This window comes from Notolepis coatsorum, assembly GCF_963971535.1.
Source record: "Notolepis coatsorum genome assembly, chromosome: 18".
Classification (NCBI taxonomy): domain Eukaryota; kingdom Metazoa; phylum Chordata; class Actinopteri; order Aulopiformes; family Paralepididae; genus Notolepis; species Notolepis coatsorum.
The window spans coordinates 87,972,987-87,986,727 of record NC_140182.1 but is presented as its reverse complement, the minus strand read 5'-3'; the positions used below and the strand labels follow the sequence as shown (position 1 = coordinate 87,986,727).

General features: G+C 42.2%; 1 protein-coding gene across 1 annotated transcript in view; it reads right to left on the bottom strand.

Moving 5' to 3' along the window:
- Positions 1 to 13,741, bottom strand: part of LOC311245423 (long-chain-fatty-acid--CoA ligase 1-like) — a gene marked incomplete at both ends in the record, with an annotated part of 112,231 nt that overhangs the window by 37,917 nt on the left and 60,573 nt on the right. Inside the window, one exon of the mRNA XM_084335266.1 lies at positions 13,279 to 13,379. Coding sequence (XP_084191392.1) covers positions 13,279 to 13,379 — 101 coding nt within the window. The remainder of the gene's footprint in view (positions 1 to 13,278; positions 13,380 to 13,741) is intronic.

The following is a 13,741-nucleotide window of genomic DNA, read 5'->3' as shown; positions in this document are numbered from 1 at the left end:
TAAAAATAGTTTAAAATGATTCAGTTTAAGAATAGTAAAATAAAAATAAAATAAAATAAAATAAAAATTATAAAATAGAACGGACATAAAAAATACAGGCATGAGCGAGCATAGTAAGATATGGCAAGTGACAACAATGCATAAAGTTTACAGACAATCCATGCTGATTGATCTGCCATAAGCAAGTGAAAGTTTACAGACAATCCATGCTGATTGATCTGCCATAAGCAAGTGAAGATTACAGTCTGTTCTAACAAACCAAACTGCCATGTATTAAAGTTTACAGACAATCCATGCTGATTGATCTGCCATAAGCATAAGATTACAGTCATAGTGTTTCTACTACAGCCAGGACACAGTTAACCTGGTTCTACAATGCTACAGCCAGGACACAGTTAACCTGGTTCTACTAACAGCCAGGACACAGTTAACCTGGTTCTACTACAGCCAGGACACAGTTAACCTGGTTCTACTACAGCCAGGACACAGTTAACCCGGTTCTACTAACAGCCAGGACACAGTTAATCTGGTTCTACAATGCTACTAACAGCCAGGACACAGTTAACCTGGTTCTACAGCCAGGACACAGTTAACCTGGTTCTACTACAGCCAGGACACAGTTAACCTGGTTCTACACATTAGGATCTAGCATCCTAATAGGCTCTCTATTCAGTAATTAAAAAGTGCAATAACCAACGGACATAAAAAATACAGGCATGAGCGAGCATAGCAAATAATAAGAATAGTTTAAAATGATTCAGTTTAAAAATAGTCATCAGTAAGAAGTAAAAAGTGCAATAACCGACACATGCATTTGATAGGCAGTGTAAAAGAGTAGGCAGGGTAAGAATAAATACAAGTTGTGTCAGGATATCCCTGATGTTTCCTCTTGCCACTAGGTGGTAGCAGATATCTATCAGTGAAATGCCTGAGCAAAGAGATAGGTTTTAAGCTGTCTTTTAAAGATGTCTAGCGAGTTGGCTTCCCTGATGTTTTGGGGTCGTTTGTTCCATAGTTTCAAATAAAATAAAATAAAATAAAAATTATAAAATAGAACGGACATAAAAAATACAGGCATGAGCGAGCATAGTAAGATATGGCAAGTGACAACAATGCATAAAGTTTACAGACAATCCATGCTGATTGATCTGCCATAAGCAAGTGAAAGTTTACAGACAATCCATGCTGATTGATCTGCCATAAGCAAGTGAAGATTACAGTCTGTTCTAACAAACCAAACTGCCATGTATTAAAGTTTACAGACAATCCATGCTGATTGATCTGCCATAAGCATAAGATTACAGTCATAGTGTTTCTACTACAGCCAGGACACAGTTAACCTGGTTCTACAATGCTACAGCCAGGACACAGTTAACCTGGTTCTACTAACAGCCAGGACACAGTTAACCTGGTTCTACTACAGCCAGGACACAGTTAACCTGGTTCTACTACAGCCAGGACACAGTTAACCCGGTTCTACTAACAGCCAGGACACAGTTAACCTGGTTCTACAATGCTACTAACAGCCAGGACACAGTTAACCTGGTTCTACAGCCAGGACACAGTTAACCTGGTTCTACTACAGCCAGGACACAGTTAACCTGGTTCTACACATTAGGATCTAGCATCCTAATAGGCTCTCTATTCAGTAATTAAAAAGTGCAATAACCAACGGACATAAAAAATACAGGCATGAGCGAGCATAGCAAATAATAAGAATAGTTTAAAATGATTCAGTTTAAAAATAGTCATCAGTAAGAAGTAAAAAGTGCAATAACCGACACATGCATTTGATAGGCAGTGTAAAAGAGTAGGCAGGGTAAGAATAAATACAAGTTGTGTCAGGATATCCCTGATGTTTCCTCTTGCCACTAGGTGGTAGCAGATATCTATCAGTGAAATGCCTGAGCAAAGAGATAGGTTTTAAGCTGTCTTTTAAAGATGTCTAGCGAGTTGGCTTCCCTGATGTTTTGGGGTCGTTTGTTCCATAGTTTCAAATAAAATAAAATAAAATAAAAATTATAAAATAGAACGGACATAAAAAATACAGGCATGAGCGAGCATAGTAAGATATGGCAAGTGACAACAATGCATAAAGTTTACAGACAATCCATGCTGATTGATCTGCCATAAGCAAGTGAAAGTTTACAGACAATCCATGCTGATTGATCTGCCATAAGCAAGTGAAGATTACAGTCTGTTCTAACAAACCAAACTGCCATGTATTAAAGTTTACAGACAATCCATGCTGATTGATCTGCCATAAGCATAAGATTACAGTCATAGTGTTTCTACTACAGCCAGGACACAGTTAACCTGGTTCTACAATGCTACAGCCAGGACACAGTTAACCTGGTTCTACTAACAGCCAGGACACAGTTAACCTGGTTCTACTACAGCCAGGACACAGTTAACCTGGTTCTACTACAGCCAGGACACAGTTAACCCGGTTCTACTAACAGCCAGGACACAGTTAACCTGGTTCTACAATGCTACTAACAGCCAGGACACAGTTAACCTGGTTCTACAGCCAGGACACAGTTAACCTGGTTCTACTACAGCCAGGACACAGTTAACCTGGTTCTACACATTAGGATCTAGCATCCTAATAGGCTCTCTATTCAGTAATTAAAAAGTGCAATAACCAACGGACATAAAAAATACAGGCATGAGCGAGCATAGCAAATAATAAGAATAGTTTAAAATGATTCAGTTTAAAAATAGTCATCAGTAAGAAGTAAAAAGTGCAATAACCGACACATGAATTTGATAGGCAGTGTAAAAGAGTAGGCAGGGTAAGAATAAATACAAGTTGTGTCAGGATATCCCTGATGTTTCCTCTTGCCACTAGGTGGTAGCAGATATCTATCAGTGAAATGCCTGAGCAAAGAGATAGGTTTTAAGCTGTCTTTTAAAGATGTCTAGCGAGTTGGCTTCCCTGATGTTTTGGGGTAGTTTGTTCCATAGTTTTGGGGCATAGTTGATAAAGGCTGCATTACCGATCCTCTTTTGACTGCTTCTGGGAGCCTCTAGTAGTCCAGCAGCTGATGATGTTATTACCAGCATCAAACCTTGCATAGAAGGTATTGAGGTCATTTGCTAAGGAGATGTCACTGTTCAGTTTGAGGGAGGCGCCTTTGTAGTCTGTCATCGTTTTGAGCCCCTGCCACATAGCTCTAGAGTCAGCCTGTTCAAACTGGAGTTCAATTTTATCCTTGTAGCGCCGTTTGGCCTCTGTCACTGTCCTCCTTACGTTGTATCGCGCCACCTTGTGGTCATTCATGTTGCCTGCCACTAGGCCGTCGTTGTATTCTTTGGTGCGCGCTCTCAGAGCTTCACGGACGGATTTGTCTACCCAGGGTTTTTGATTTGGGTAAACTCTCATTGTGGTAGTGGGGATTGTTTCTTCCACCAAAGTACGAACATAGTCCAGCACTGTCTCCGTGTAGACATGAATGTTATCTGTGTCGTGGAACACGCTCCAGTCTGTGCAGTCAAACGCAGCCTGGAGCGTCTCCTCTGACGTCAAATCCCATTTCTGCACCTCTCGCGAGACTACGGGAGTGCTTTTGATTCTCTGTTTGTACTTTGGTGAAAGGAAAATGGACGCGTGATCTGACTTACCAAAGCCACTAGCAGAATGAGCCTTGTATCCACCCTTGAATTGCGTGTAACAGTGATCTAGGATGTTACCGCCTCTGGTGTTACAAGTCACATGCTGATAGAAGTCAGGTAATACCTTTCTCAGATTGGCGCTATTGAAATCACCCACCACTATGATGGCGGCGTTAACGTTCGCTGCCTGGAGTTTGTTTACCTCGTCGTGGAGCCTGGAGAGCGCGGCACTATTGCTGGCTTGCGGTGGAATGTACACTCCTACAAGGATGATCGCCGTTAACTCCCTCGGGAGGAAGAAAGGACGACACTTGATGGTTATATATTCCAGGTCTGGGCAGCAGTGGTTCGATAATTCCTTCACGTTAGCTGGATCGCTCCAATTGTTGTTAAACATGAAGGCAATACCTCCTCCACGTTGTTTGCCGGACAATGCTGATCTGTCCTTGCGGTGGATGAAGAAGTGGTCGGCCGGTTGTATGGCGTGGTCTGGGACGTCCGGCGTCAACCACGTCTCGGTGAAGCAGAGAACGTTACAGTCTCTAACGTCTCTTTGGTATTGAATCCTTGCTCGGATGTCATCCAGTTTATTGTCAATTGATTGTACATTGGCTAGCAATATACTGGGTAGTGGCGTTCGGTGTCGTCTGGATCTCAGCCTGTTACGGATCCCAGCTCTCTTCCCTCGCCGCCTGATGATTCCTTTGTTCCTGGGGTCAAGACCTGGTCCTGGTGTTCTCAGGATCTCAACAGGCCATTGCTGCGGTTCGGAAAGCTGATTCAGGGAGTAATCCAATCGGTAAGTTTCCCGTAATCCGATGTCTATAAGTGACTGACGGTCATACACATTAAATGCACCTACTGTTGGTACAGACAAAACTCTTAAAACTATAAATATTAACAAAAGTAAGCACAATCTCGACGGAGCGAACAGACAGGCGACCGGGCATAGCGGCGCCATCTTTCTAGTTACTTATATTAATATGATCTATGTCTCTAATTCTCATATTGGCGCATTCTTCCAATTCTCCTCTCACAATATTCACCCTCACTGAACTGAGTCATCTGAAAATGTGCTGATTTGTGATGTCAGAAAGACACCGCTGCATGATAATGGAGAGGTACAAGATGAGCTGCACACAGTGGTTGCAGCCCAGGCTCAAAACGGCTTAAGATCTTAAGGTAGAAAAATGCTGTTTTTGAGGACTTGATTAGAAATACAAAACAATGAATAAAAAAAAATAAAAAATTACAGAGGTGTTCCATAGACTCACAGGAATTGTGTAAAAGTGCCCAAAATAGTGAAAGAAATAGTAAAATAGTTCCCCTTTAACCACCTTCGCAAGAGTGCCTAAGCTTAACTAGTGTAGAAACAGGCGTCGGCCAATCAGAGAGCGTCTTGCCAGAAATGCGGCTACGGAAAGTATAGACGCGGTCAGGAGATGGCTCCAAGGATAGGCCTTAGATACCCTGGGTATCATGACAGCAATAGCCCAGCCAGGAACTGAAGACAAAAGGGGTCTAATCTTGCATTTGTTGTCTTAAGGCAGCTGAGAAAGGGGCCTGTGAGAACAGGTCTGGGTCCAACTGAGACCAGAGGACGATGATCAGAGTTAACTAACCGTGTAAACTAATAATCCAAAGATAAAATACATTTAATTGGTGATAATTATATGTTTATAGGTTATAGGCAAGTATAAATTGTGTTCTATTTGATACTGAAAGCTGTGATTGAATCTACATTTAACTACAGGATTTCACAAGACGTGTCAGGACAACCGCAGCTGTGGCTGACAAAGTTGCTTCCAGAGCTCTGCCCATAAAGCAAACCGAGCGTTTTGATTAAAAGCAGAATATCTAGTTAATATGTTAATGGTGATCAAGTATTGAATATTGAACTAAAATCATCAGTGACCCCCTGCACCCAGCTCATCACCTCTTCCAACTCCTCCCCTCTGGTAGGAGGTTCAGGTCACTGAGCAGCCGCACAGTTAGGTTCAACAACAGTTTCTTCCCCAAGGCCATACAATTACTTAACTCCAACTCCTCCTAATTTTACCCCCTGCTGTTATGTTATGTATGCTATGTTATGTTATGTTTATGTTTTGTTATGTTCCATGTGTCTTCTTATGTCTTTGTGGATTGTGGTGTATTGTCGCAGCTACCACCTGCACCGTGCTCGAATTCCACCGGCCTGGCCGTGTGGCAATAAAAGGAACTTGAACTTGACTTGATAATAATCAGTGCAGGAGCTCACTTATCCTTGAAAGACACTTTTATCACTGACTTAAAAGGCCCATACATCTCCATAAATGTTAAGGGGGGAGGGAATAAGTGCTTACCCTACAGACCCCAAGAAGTGCTGTATATTCTGTTTAATATAAATGCATTTTTTATTCCAATCCCGATTTGTATTTGAGATTCCCAAATCCCATCGGACTTGACTTCTTCATGTCCCTCAATGAGTGTAATACCACTCATTGAGGGGCGGAGAGGCACACTGAGGAGGCAGTGCAAACTGCAATGGAATATGGGGCATCTCTCTCCGTTTACCTAATATTTCGATTCTATCCTGACATTCTTCAGTTGGAAGGGCAGTCTATATGCGTAACGGTAAACAAAACAAAAAAGTGTGCACGTGCCTGTACAGCACGTCAGCCCAACAGGCTTCATCGCTGAAGTCGGGTTTGCAGTACCTTTGGTTTAAAGGCATAATGAGTAGAATTATCCCCCAAAAAACTATTTATAGGCTCATACAAACATAATCCCTCTCAATCATCACTTATGACTAGGGTTGGGTACCGAACTCTGTACTTTTAAGGGTACCAACCGAATTAAATTCACGCTAAATCAATCGGTACTAAATTCCGGTACCTTTACATGTTTAGTGTAAGAGTGTAATATACTGTCCCATCTTTTGGGTCTTTGGGGGGGGGGGGGGGGGAATGTATTACAGAGAAACCTTTTAACATGCACCCAGAAAAGCGGCTTTTTAAAAAAATAATTTACTTGAACTTGAGGACTGCATACTTTTTTTTTAAAAGCGTTACAAGCGTATCTTTATACTTATTGCACATGCATAAGCCTGGTCTCTTTTGAAAGATAACATTCTGAAGTTTCTTACACAATAAAAAGTGCTAATAAAATAGAGTAACATAGGGCTGAACTTGAGTTGTACTTGTACTTGTGTACTCACGTTTTTCTGTAGTAGTTACAATATCCAAAATAATTACATCCCAAAAAATTGGTATAAGCTTGAAAACACTGTGGGGCCATAGCCTGAAGTCTTATGTAGTACAATTTCATAAAAGTCTGTTCAGAAATGGGTGATTAAGAGCGATTTTGGTAAACCGTGTAAAAAAATTAAAAGTTCTCCAGTATTCCATTTCCTTATTTACGGTAGGGCTGCATGATTTTGGGAAATAATCTAATTGCGATTTTTCGGACAGATATTGCGATTGTGAAAGGCTCCCCACCTGGGGTTACAGGTAGGTCAACGGCGGACCAGGAATGGGAAGGCGGAGGAACCAAGAACCTGCTGCCTTGCAGTGCCATTGGTTTGGCAAAGGCTAGAGATGGTGTCTCGACAAAAAATACTGGATTGGTAGTTCTGGGGGCCTGCCGACTCCTATCAGCCCCCTTTTGGAAATCATGAGTACAACCCAAACAAAAACCGCTACTGGTAAACGGAGAAATGTCTGCCCTAATCAAGACATTTGTTCTACCCGGTGGATTGAGTGTGAGAGAGCAGGCACCTTTGTACCGTCAACAAGTGACTGCTCTACCTTCTGGAAAGTGGGAACCTGGAATGTGAGGAGCCTGCGAACACCTGGAAAATTGGCGAATGTCCTACAAGAGATGGATACTATGGGGATAGATATATTGGGAATTGCTGAAACATTTTGGAGAGGTGAAGATGACTTTAGATACACCCTACCAACTGGACAATCATTTAGAATCATATCTTCGGGTGGAAAACAACATAGAAAAGGTGTAGCTTTTGCTTTGACTGAGAAAGCAGCAAAAAGCGTGGAAAGTTATCAAACGATATCGGAACGTATTATCACCTTGAGAATGAAAGCAACACCAGCAAGTGTATGCATCACACAAGCATATGCACCAACTGGAGAAGCTGAGGATGATGAAATAGACAACTTTTATGAAAATATTGAGAGAGCGATGAAAGACCAAAAGAAATGGGGAGATGTGGAAATAGTCATGGGCGATTTCAACGCCAAATTAGGTGAAGAAAAAGTTGATGGTGTTGTCGGACCTTTTGGTCTGGGTATAAGAAACGATAGAGGAGATAGACTAGTGGATTTCTGCAGGAAGAACCAATTGTGGGTCACCAACACTTGGTTTGAACAACGTAAATCTGCAAGACACACATGGAGATCTCCTGATGGAAACACTAGAAACCAAATTGATTACATTATGATAAACCACAGATACAAGAAAGGAATAACAAACTCTAAGGCACGACCATCTGCAGACTGTGGTTCAGATCATATTCCAGTAGTGATGAAAATGAAGATCAAACTGAAAACCATCAAGAAAAAGAAAACGACACACAAAAGATGGGATGTGAAGAGTCTGAAAGGAGAAACCATGAAGAGACAATACATTAACGAAGTGAACAAAACATTAGAAAATAGAGAGTTAGCAGATATTGAAGATCCACAAGAACTATGGACAAAACTGAAAGAAAAACTGGGAAGCGTTGCAGACATAATCTGTGGTAAACCAGAAAAAGTTGAGAAACAAGAGTGGATGACGAAAGACATTCTGGATGAGATGAAAAAGAGAGCAGACATGAAGAATGCAGACAGAAAAACTGAATACAACAGAGCAAAACGAAAAGTACAGAAGATGTGTAGAGATGCAAAAGAGAAGTATTACAAAGAAAAATGCAAGGAAATTGAAGATCTAGACAAGAAGCACAACCCTCTCATGTACAACAAGATCCAACAACTAACAAGGAAGAGGAAAAAAACAACCCAAGGTGTCAGAGACAAAGAAGGAAAACTGCTCCTTGACGAGAAGGAAATAATCAATAGATGGGCAGAGTATGTGGAAACACTATACAAAGACCAGAACAGAACATCAGACACAGGAATTAGTCTAGAAGAGATAGAAAAAGTCCAGATCACGAAAAAAGAAGTTGAAGAGGCTGTGAAGTCACTGGCCACGGACAGATCGCCCGGCGAGGATGAGATCCCTGCTGAACTGATTAAGAACTCTGGTGACCGATGCATCGAGCTCCTTGTGAAACGGATAAACAACATCTATAACTCAGGAAATATTCCAAATGATTTCCTAAAATCAATGTTCATTCCGATCCCAAAGACCGGAAGAGCCACAGAATGCAACAATTACAGGACTATCAGTTTGATATCTCATGCATCAAAAGTACTCCTGAAAATCATCAAGAACAGAATAGAACCCATAATTGAACATCAGCTCTCGGATAGCCAAATGGGTTTTCGCAAAGGAAAAGGAACAAGAGATGCAATCTGCCAACTCAGAATCATTGGTGAAAAATCGATAGACCAACAGAAGAAGCTGTATATTTGCTTCATCGATTTCACGAAGGCCTTCGACAGAGTTGAACATACAACATTGATGAGAACAATGGAAGAATTCAAAATACCAGTTTCTGACCGAAGAATAATTGCCAACTTATACTGGAGGCAGAAGGCTAATGTTAGAATAGGAAAGGAGAAATCAAGAGACTTCCCGGTGGAGAAGGGTGTAAGACAAGGATGCATCTTGTCCCCTGTACTCTTTAATATGTACAGTGAATCACTGATGAAAAAAGGTCTGAGAGGAGGGAAAGGAGTAAAACTTGGCGAGAAGGAAATAATCAATAGATGGGCAGAGTATGTGGAAACACTATACAAAGACCAGAACAGAACATCAGACACAGGAATTAGTCTAGAAGAGATAGAAAAAGTCCAGATCACGAAAAAAGAAGTTGAAGAGGCTGTGAAGTCACTGGCCACGGACAGATCGCCCGGCGAGGATGAGATCCCTGCTGAACTGATTAAGAACTCTGGTGACCGATGCATCGAGCTCCTTGTGAAACTGATAAACAACATCTATAACTCAGGAAATATTCCAAATGATTTCCTAAAATCAATGTTCATTCCGATCCCAAAGACCGGAAGAGCCACAGAATGCAACAATTACAGGACTATCAGTTTGATATCTCATGCATCAAAAGTACTCCTGAAAATCATCAAGAACAGAATAGAACCCATAATTGAACATCAGCTCTCGGATAGCCAAATGGGTTTTCGCAAAGGAAAAGGAACAAGAGATGCAATCTGCCAACTCAGAATCATTGGTGAAAAATCGATAGACCAACAGAAGAAGCTGTATATTTGCTTCATCGATTTCACGAAGGCCTTCGACAGAGTTGAACATACAACATTGATGAGAACAATGGAAGAATTCAAAATACCAGTTTCTGACCGAAGAATAATTGCCAACTTATACTGGAGGCAGAAGGCTAATGTTAGAATAGGAAAGGAGAAATCAAGAGACTTCCCGGTGGAGAAGGGTGTAAGACAAGGATGCATCTTGTCCCCTGTACTCTTTAATATGTACAGTGAATCACTGATGAAAAAAGGTCTGAGAGGAGGGAAAGGAGTAAAACTTGGCGAAGAGAACATCACCAATATAAGATACGCGGATGACACTGCTATAGTCTGTAACTGTCAAGAAGATCTACAGGACATGATGAATAAGCTGAATGTCGAATGCAAAAACTATGGAATGTCACTAAACACAAAGAAAACTAAAGTAATGATCATTGAAAAAACACCAGGAACTGTTTGTAAAATACAGGTGGATGGAGAAAAACTTGAACAAGTGAAGGAGTACATGTACCTTGGAAGCTGGATCAGTGAAGGTGGAAGAGCTAACATGGACATTAAGAGAAGAACCGGAATTGCAAAGGGCGCATTCTGGAACCATAAAGAATTATTGAGAAGAAACATAAGTTGGAAAACGAAGACCAGGATTTTGGAAACGTATGTTATGTCAGTCTTTTCATACGGAGCAGAAGCATGGACGCTGAATGAAGAGGCAAAGAGGATGATAGACTCTTTTGAAATGTGGACACTGAGGAAGATGCTGAAGATAACATGGAAGGATAAGATCAAGAATGAGGAGGTACTGAGAAGAGCGGATATGCAAGGGGGACAGCTGCTGGAGAGGTTGAAAAAGAGAAAGATGGAGTTGTGCGGGCATGTTCTGAGAGGATCCAGCGGGGAGATGTTCAAGGAGGTGGTGATGGGGAAGGTGGATGGAAAGAGAGGAAGTGGAAGACCAAGAAGAGGCTGGGTAGACGATGTCTGTGATTGGAGTGGAGTGAGAGGCGGAGTCACGGAGTTGGAGAGAAGAAGTGGGGACAGAATGGGTTGGAGAGTGATAGGCAACCTTCGGAACGAAGAAGCCACCTAATGATGATGATGATTAAATTAGCAATTATAATAAAAATAAAATGTAAGCAGCCCCACAGAGGTTTATTGTAAAATGCGGCTTGCATCTGGCCTACGCGGTGGGTCTGTTCGGGACACCGAGCCTGAAAATGTTTCTTCTTTACCTGGGAATCGATACCGGTACCCAACGGTACCTTTTTTTCTGTACTTTACTCTCCCTCTCTGAAGTCTAAACTTCACAACACACAATCTAAAACCCCTTACCTCCCTCTCCCAAACTTCTTGGTTAAATAAATTAAAAAAATATATATATATATTATTTTGCGATTTTTTTCTTTTTTGCAATTTGCTAATTGCATCATTCCAAATTGCGATTTCGATTATCGATTAATCGTTCAGCCCTAATTGACGGCAATGCATTCTGTGTTTTTTACTTCTGGTTTTCGCTAGTAAATTTTCATCTAGATCCCTGATTCGCTCAACCCCACATGGGGTATCATTGGAAAGCTACACTCATTGGCTACAACGCTGTCCAATAATTCACACAATTGGCAAATGATTGACAGTTATAGAGCCTCAGGAGTCCGGGGTGGTAATCTGACACTCTTGTGTACAAAGTCGCACGCCTGACATATCGGCATGTAACTCGGCTGGGTGGCGTAGCGAAGATTGCGCTCGTCACCAATGCAAGAGACTCCGGTATCGAATCCCAGTCTCAGCATTGCCTTCGGCTTGGGCCGGCCGTCGTACTGGCTCATTTGGCAGAGTCAGCGGGTGGAAGTTGATGGGTGGGGATTGGACGTTGTGGACAGCGACCCCTACAGGTCGGTTGGGAGACGCCTGCACAGCAGAGACAGGAAGTGGCGAGGGTAGTGTGAGCCTCCCATGCTTTACACCTCGCCAATGAGAGTCCGCGCTGGCAGGCTAAAAGATGTGACAGGCTGCCTCCTTGTGTGCCGGAGGGAACACGTGATGCAAGGCTTCTATCCTCTCTACAACCGACCAGTGGGGGGCATAGTCGAGCAACGTTCAAGACAGGGGAGGGGAGAATTGGATACACGAAATTGGGATGGGAGAAAAATAGAAAAATAAGGAGAAAAAGTGGATAAAAAAAAAAGAACCGAGGCACGGATTATGTCGAGTGAGGTGACATTCGAATGGCAACAAATAGGGCTTTAATTCTATATATAATATGTTTTATAAAAAATGCAGACCCGAGCCGCTAGATGCTCGCAAAATGCCGTGTTCCGCCGGCGGGCACATCGTCCCACAAAGGGCCTGTATTTGGGCTGTTGCATGTTAAGAGGTTAAAAAAAGGTACCGTTGGGTACCGATACCGAATTCCAGGAACTGGTACCGGTATCGGTTCAAATGTGAATGGTGCCCATCCCTACTTATGACCCACTAGGAATGTGTGGGGATGTTTTATCTGTTTATTTCCCTCTGCCTGTATTTTATTACTTTGCTGTGCTTTGGACATTTCTGGGCATCAACCTTTGGGCAGCGAGTGCACGTTATGTGCACGTTGTGTGCAAGTTGTGTGCATATATCCCCCTCCCTGATTGCCATTGTGCCACATGGAATGCGCCTGATTGGATAAACGCACTCCAGGAGTTTAGAAGGAGAAATTGGTAATACTGGTGGCAACAACAAATCTACTTGCTACAAAACAAGTTAGGTTAGCAGATTAAATGCTGCTGGTGAATATGCACTCCAGGAGACAAGTAAGGTTAGCAGAATAACAGTAAAATATGCAAATTAACAGTAAGGTTAGCAGATTAACAGTACATTTTGCAGATTTACCAGCTAATGATTTCACACCAGGTAAGCGTACTGAAAGATTTACAGTGACTAGACAGTTATTCATATTATATATATTATTCATATTACATATTCATATTAAAATGATTACCACAAAAAGGATATCCTACAATTTTTTTTTAATACTGGTCCAGAGAATGTGAAAACATCATGGTGAAATCTTGCTTCCAGGGTGAAATATTGCAAAAGCGAAGTCTTGCGTTAAGCACAGACATAAAATTCCCAAACCAAACTATGTGCATTACAACCAGACAACTGTTGTAATCAGCCGTCTCAGTACGACAACACACACCCGTTACCACCAACAACTCCCAATACTGGACACAGCTGGCGGACAGGCTGCTGTTCGCCAGATATTTACACAAACACAGAATCTACGGTCGTCGTCATCGCTCACCGGAACTTCCACCGACTGCATGGTGAGGTCACAGGCCGGCTTGAGCGCCTTGGGCCGGGTGGCATACCAGTGGGTGGACTGCATGGCTTCTGTACGAAAATCTGGACACACACACAGGAAGGAAAGGACAGGGGAGAAGGGACGTTTAGTACAACATGCTTCATTGTCGAGTTAAAGAGAAAGTCTCAAGCTGTGCTTCGTCTGCGTGTGTTTCCCCTACAGCTGTAACCTTGTCCCACTTTTAATTCAGGAGGTATCCAACAAAAAGCGGATGCCTCTTATCACACAGATTCTAAAGAGCAAAGAAAACGTGTTCCCCAAAAATGAAAGACCGCATTTCATGTATTGGTACAGTATGTTATGTTTGCCATAGTTTGATTTAGCATTTTCCACACACTGAGACAAAAGGGTGTGCTGTGCCGTCCCAACAGCCGTGCACTCGAGCACATAATGACTGAGGAAG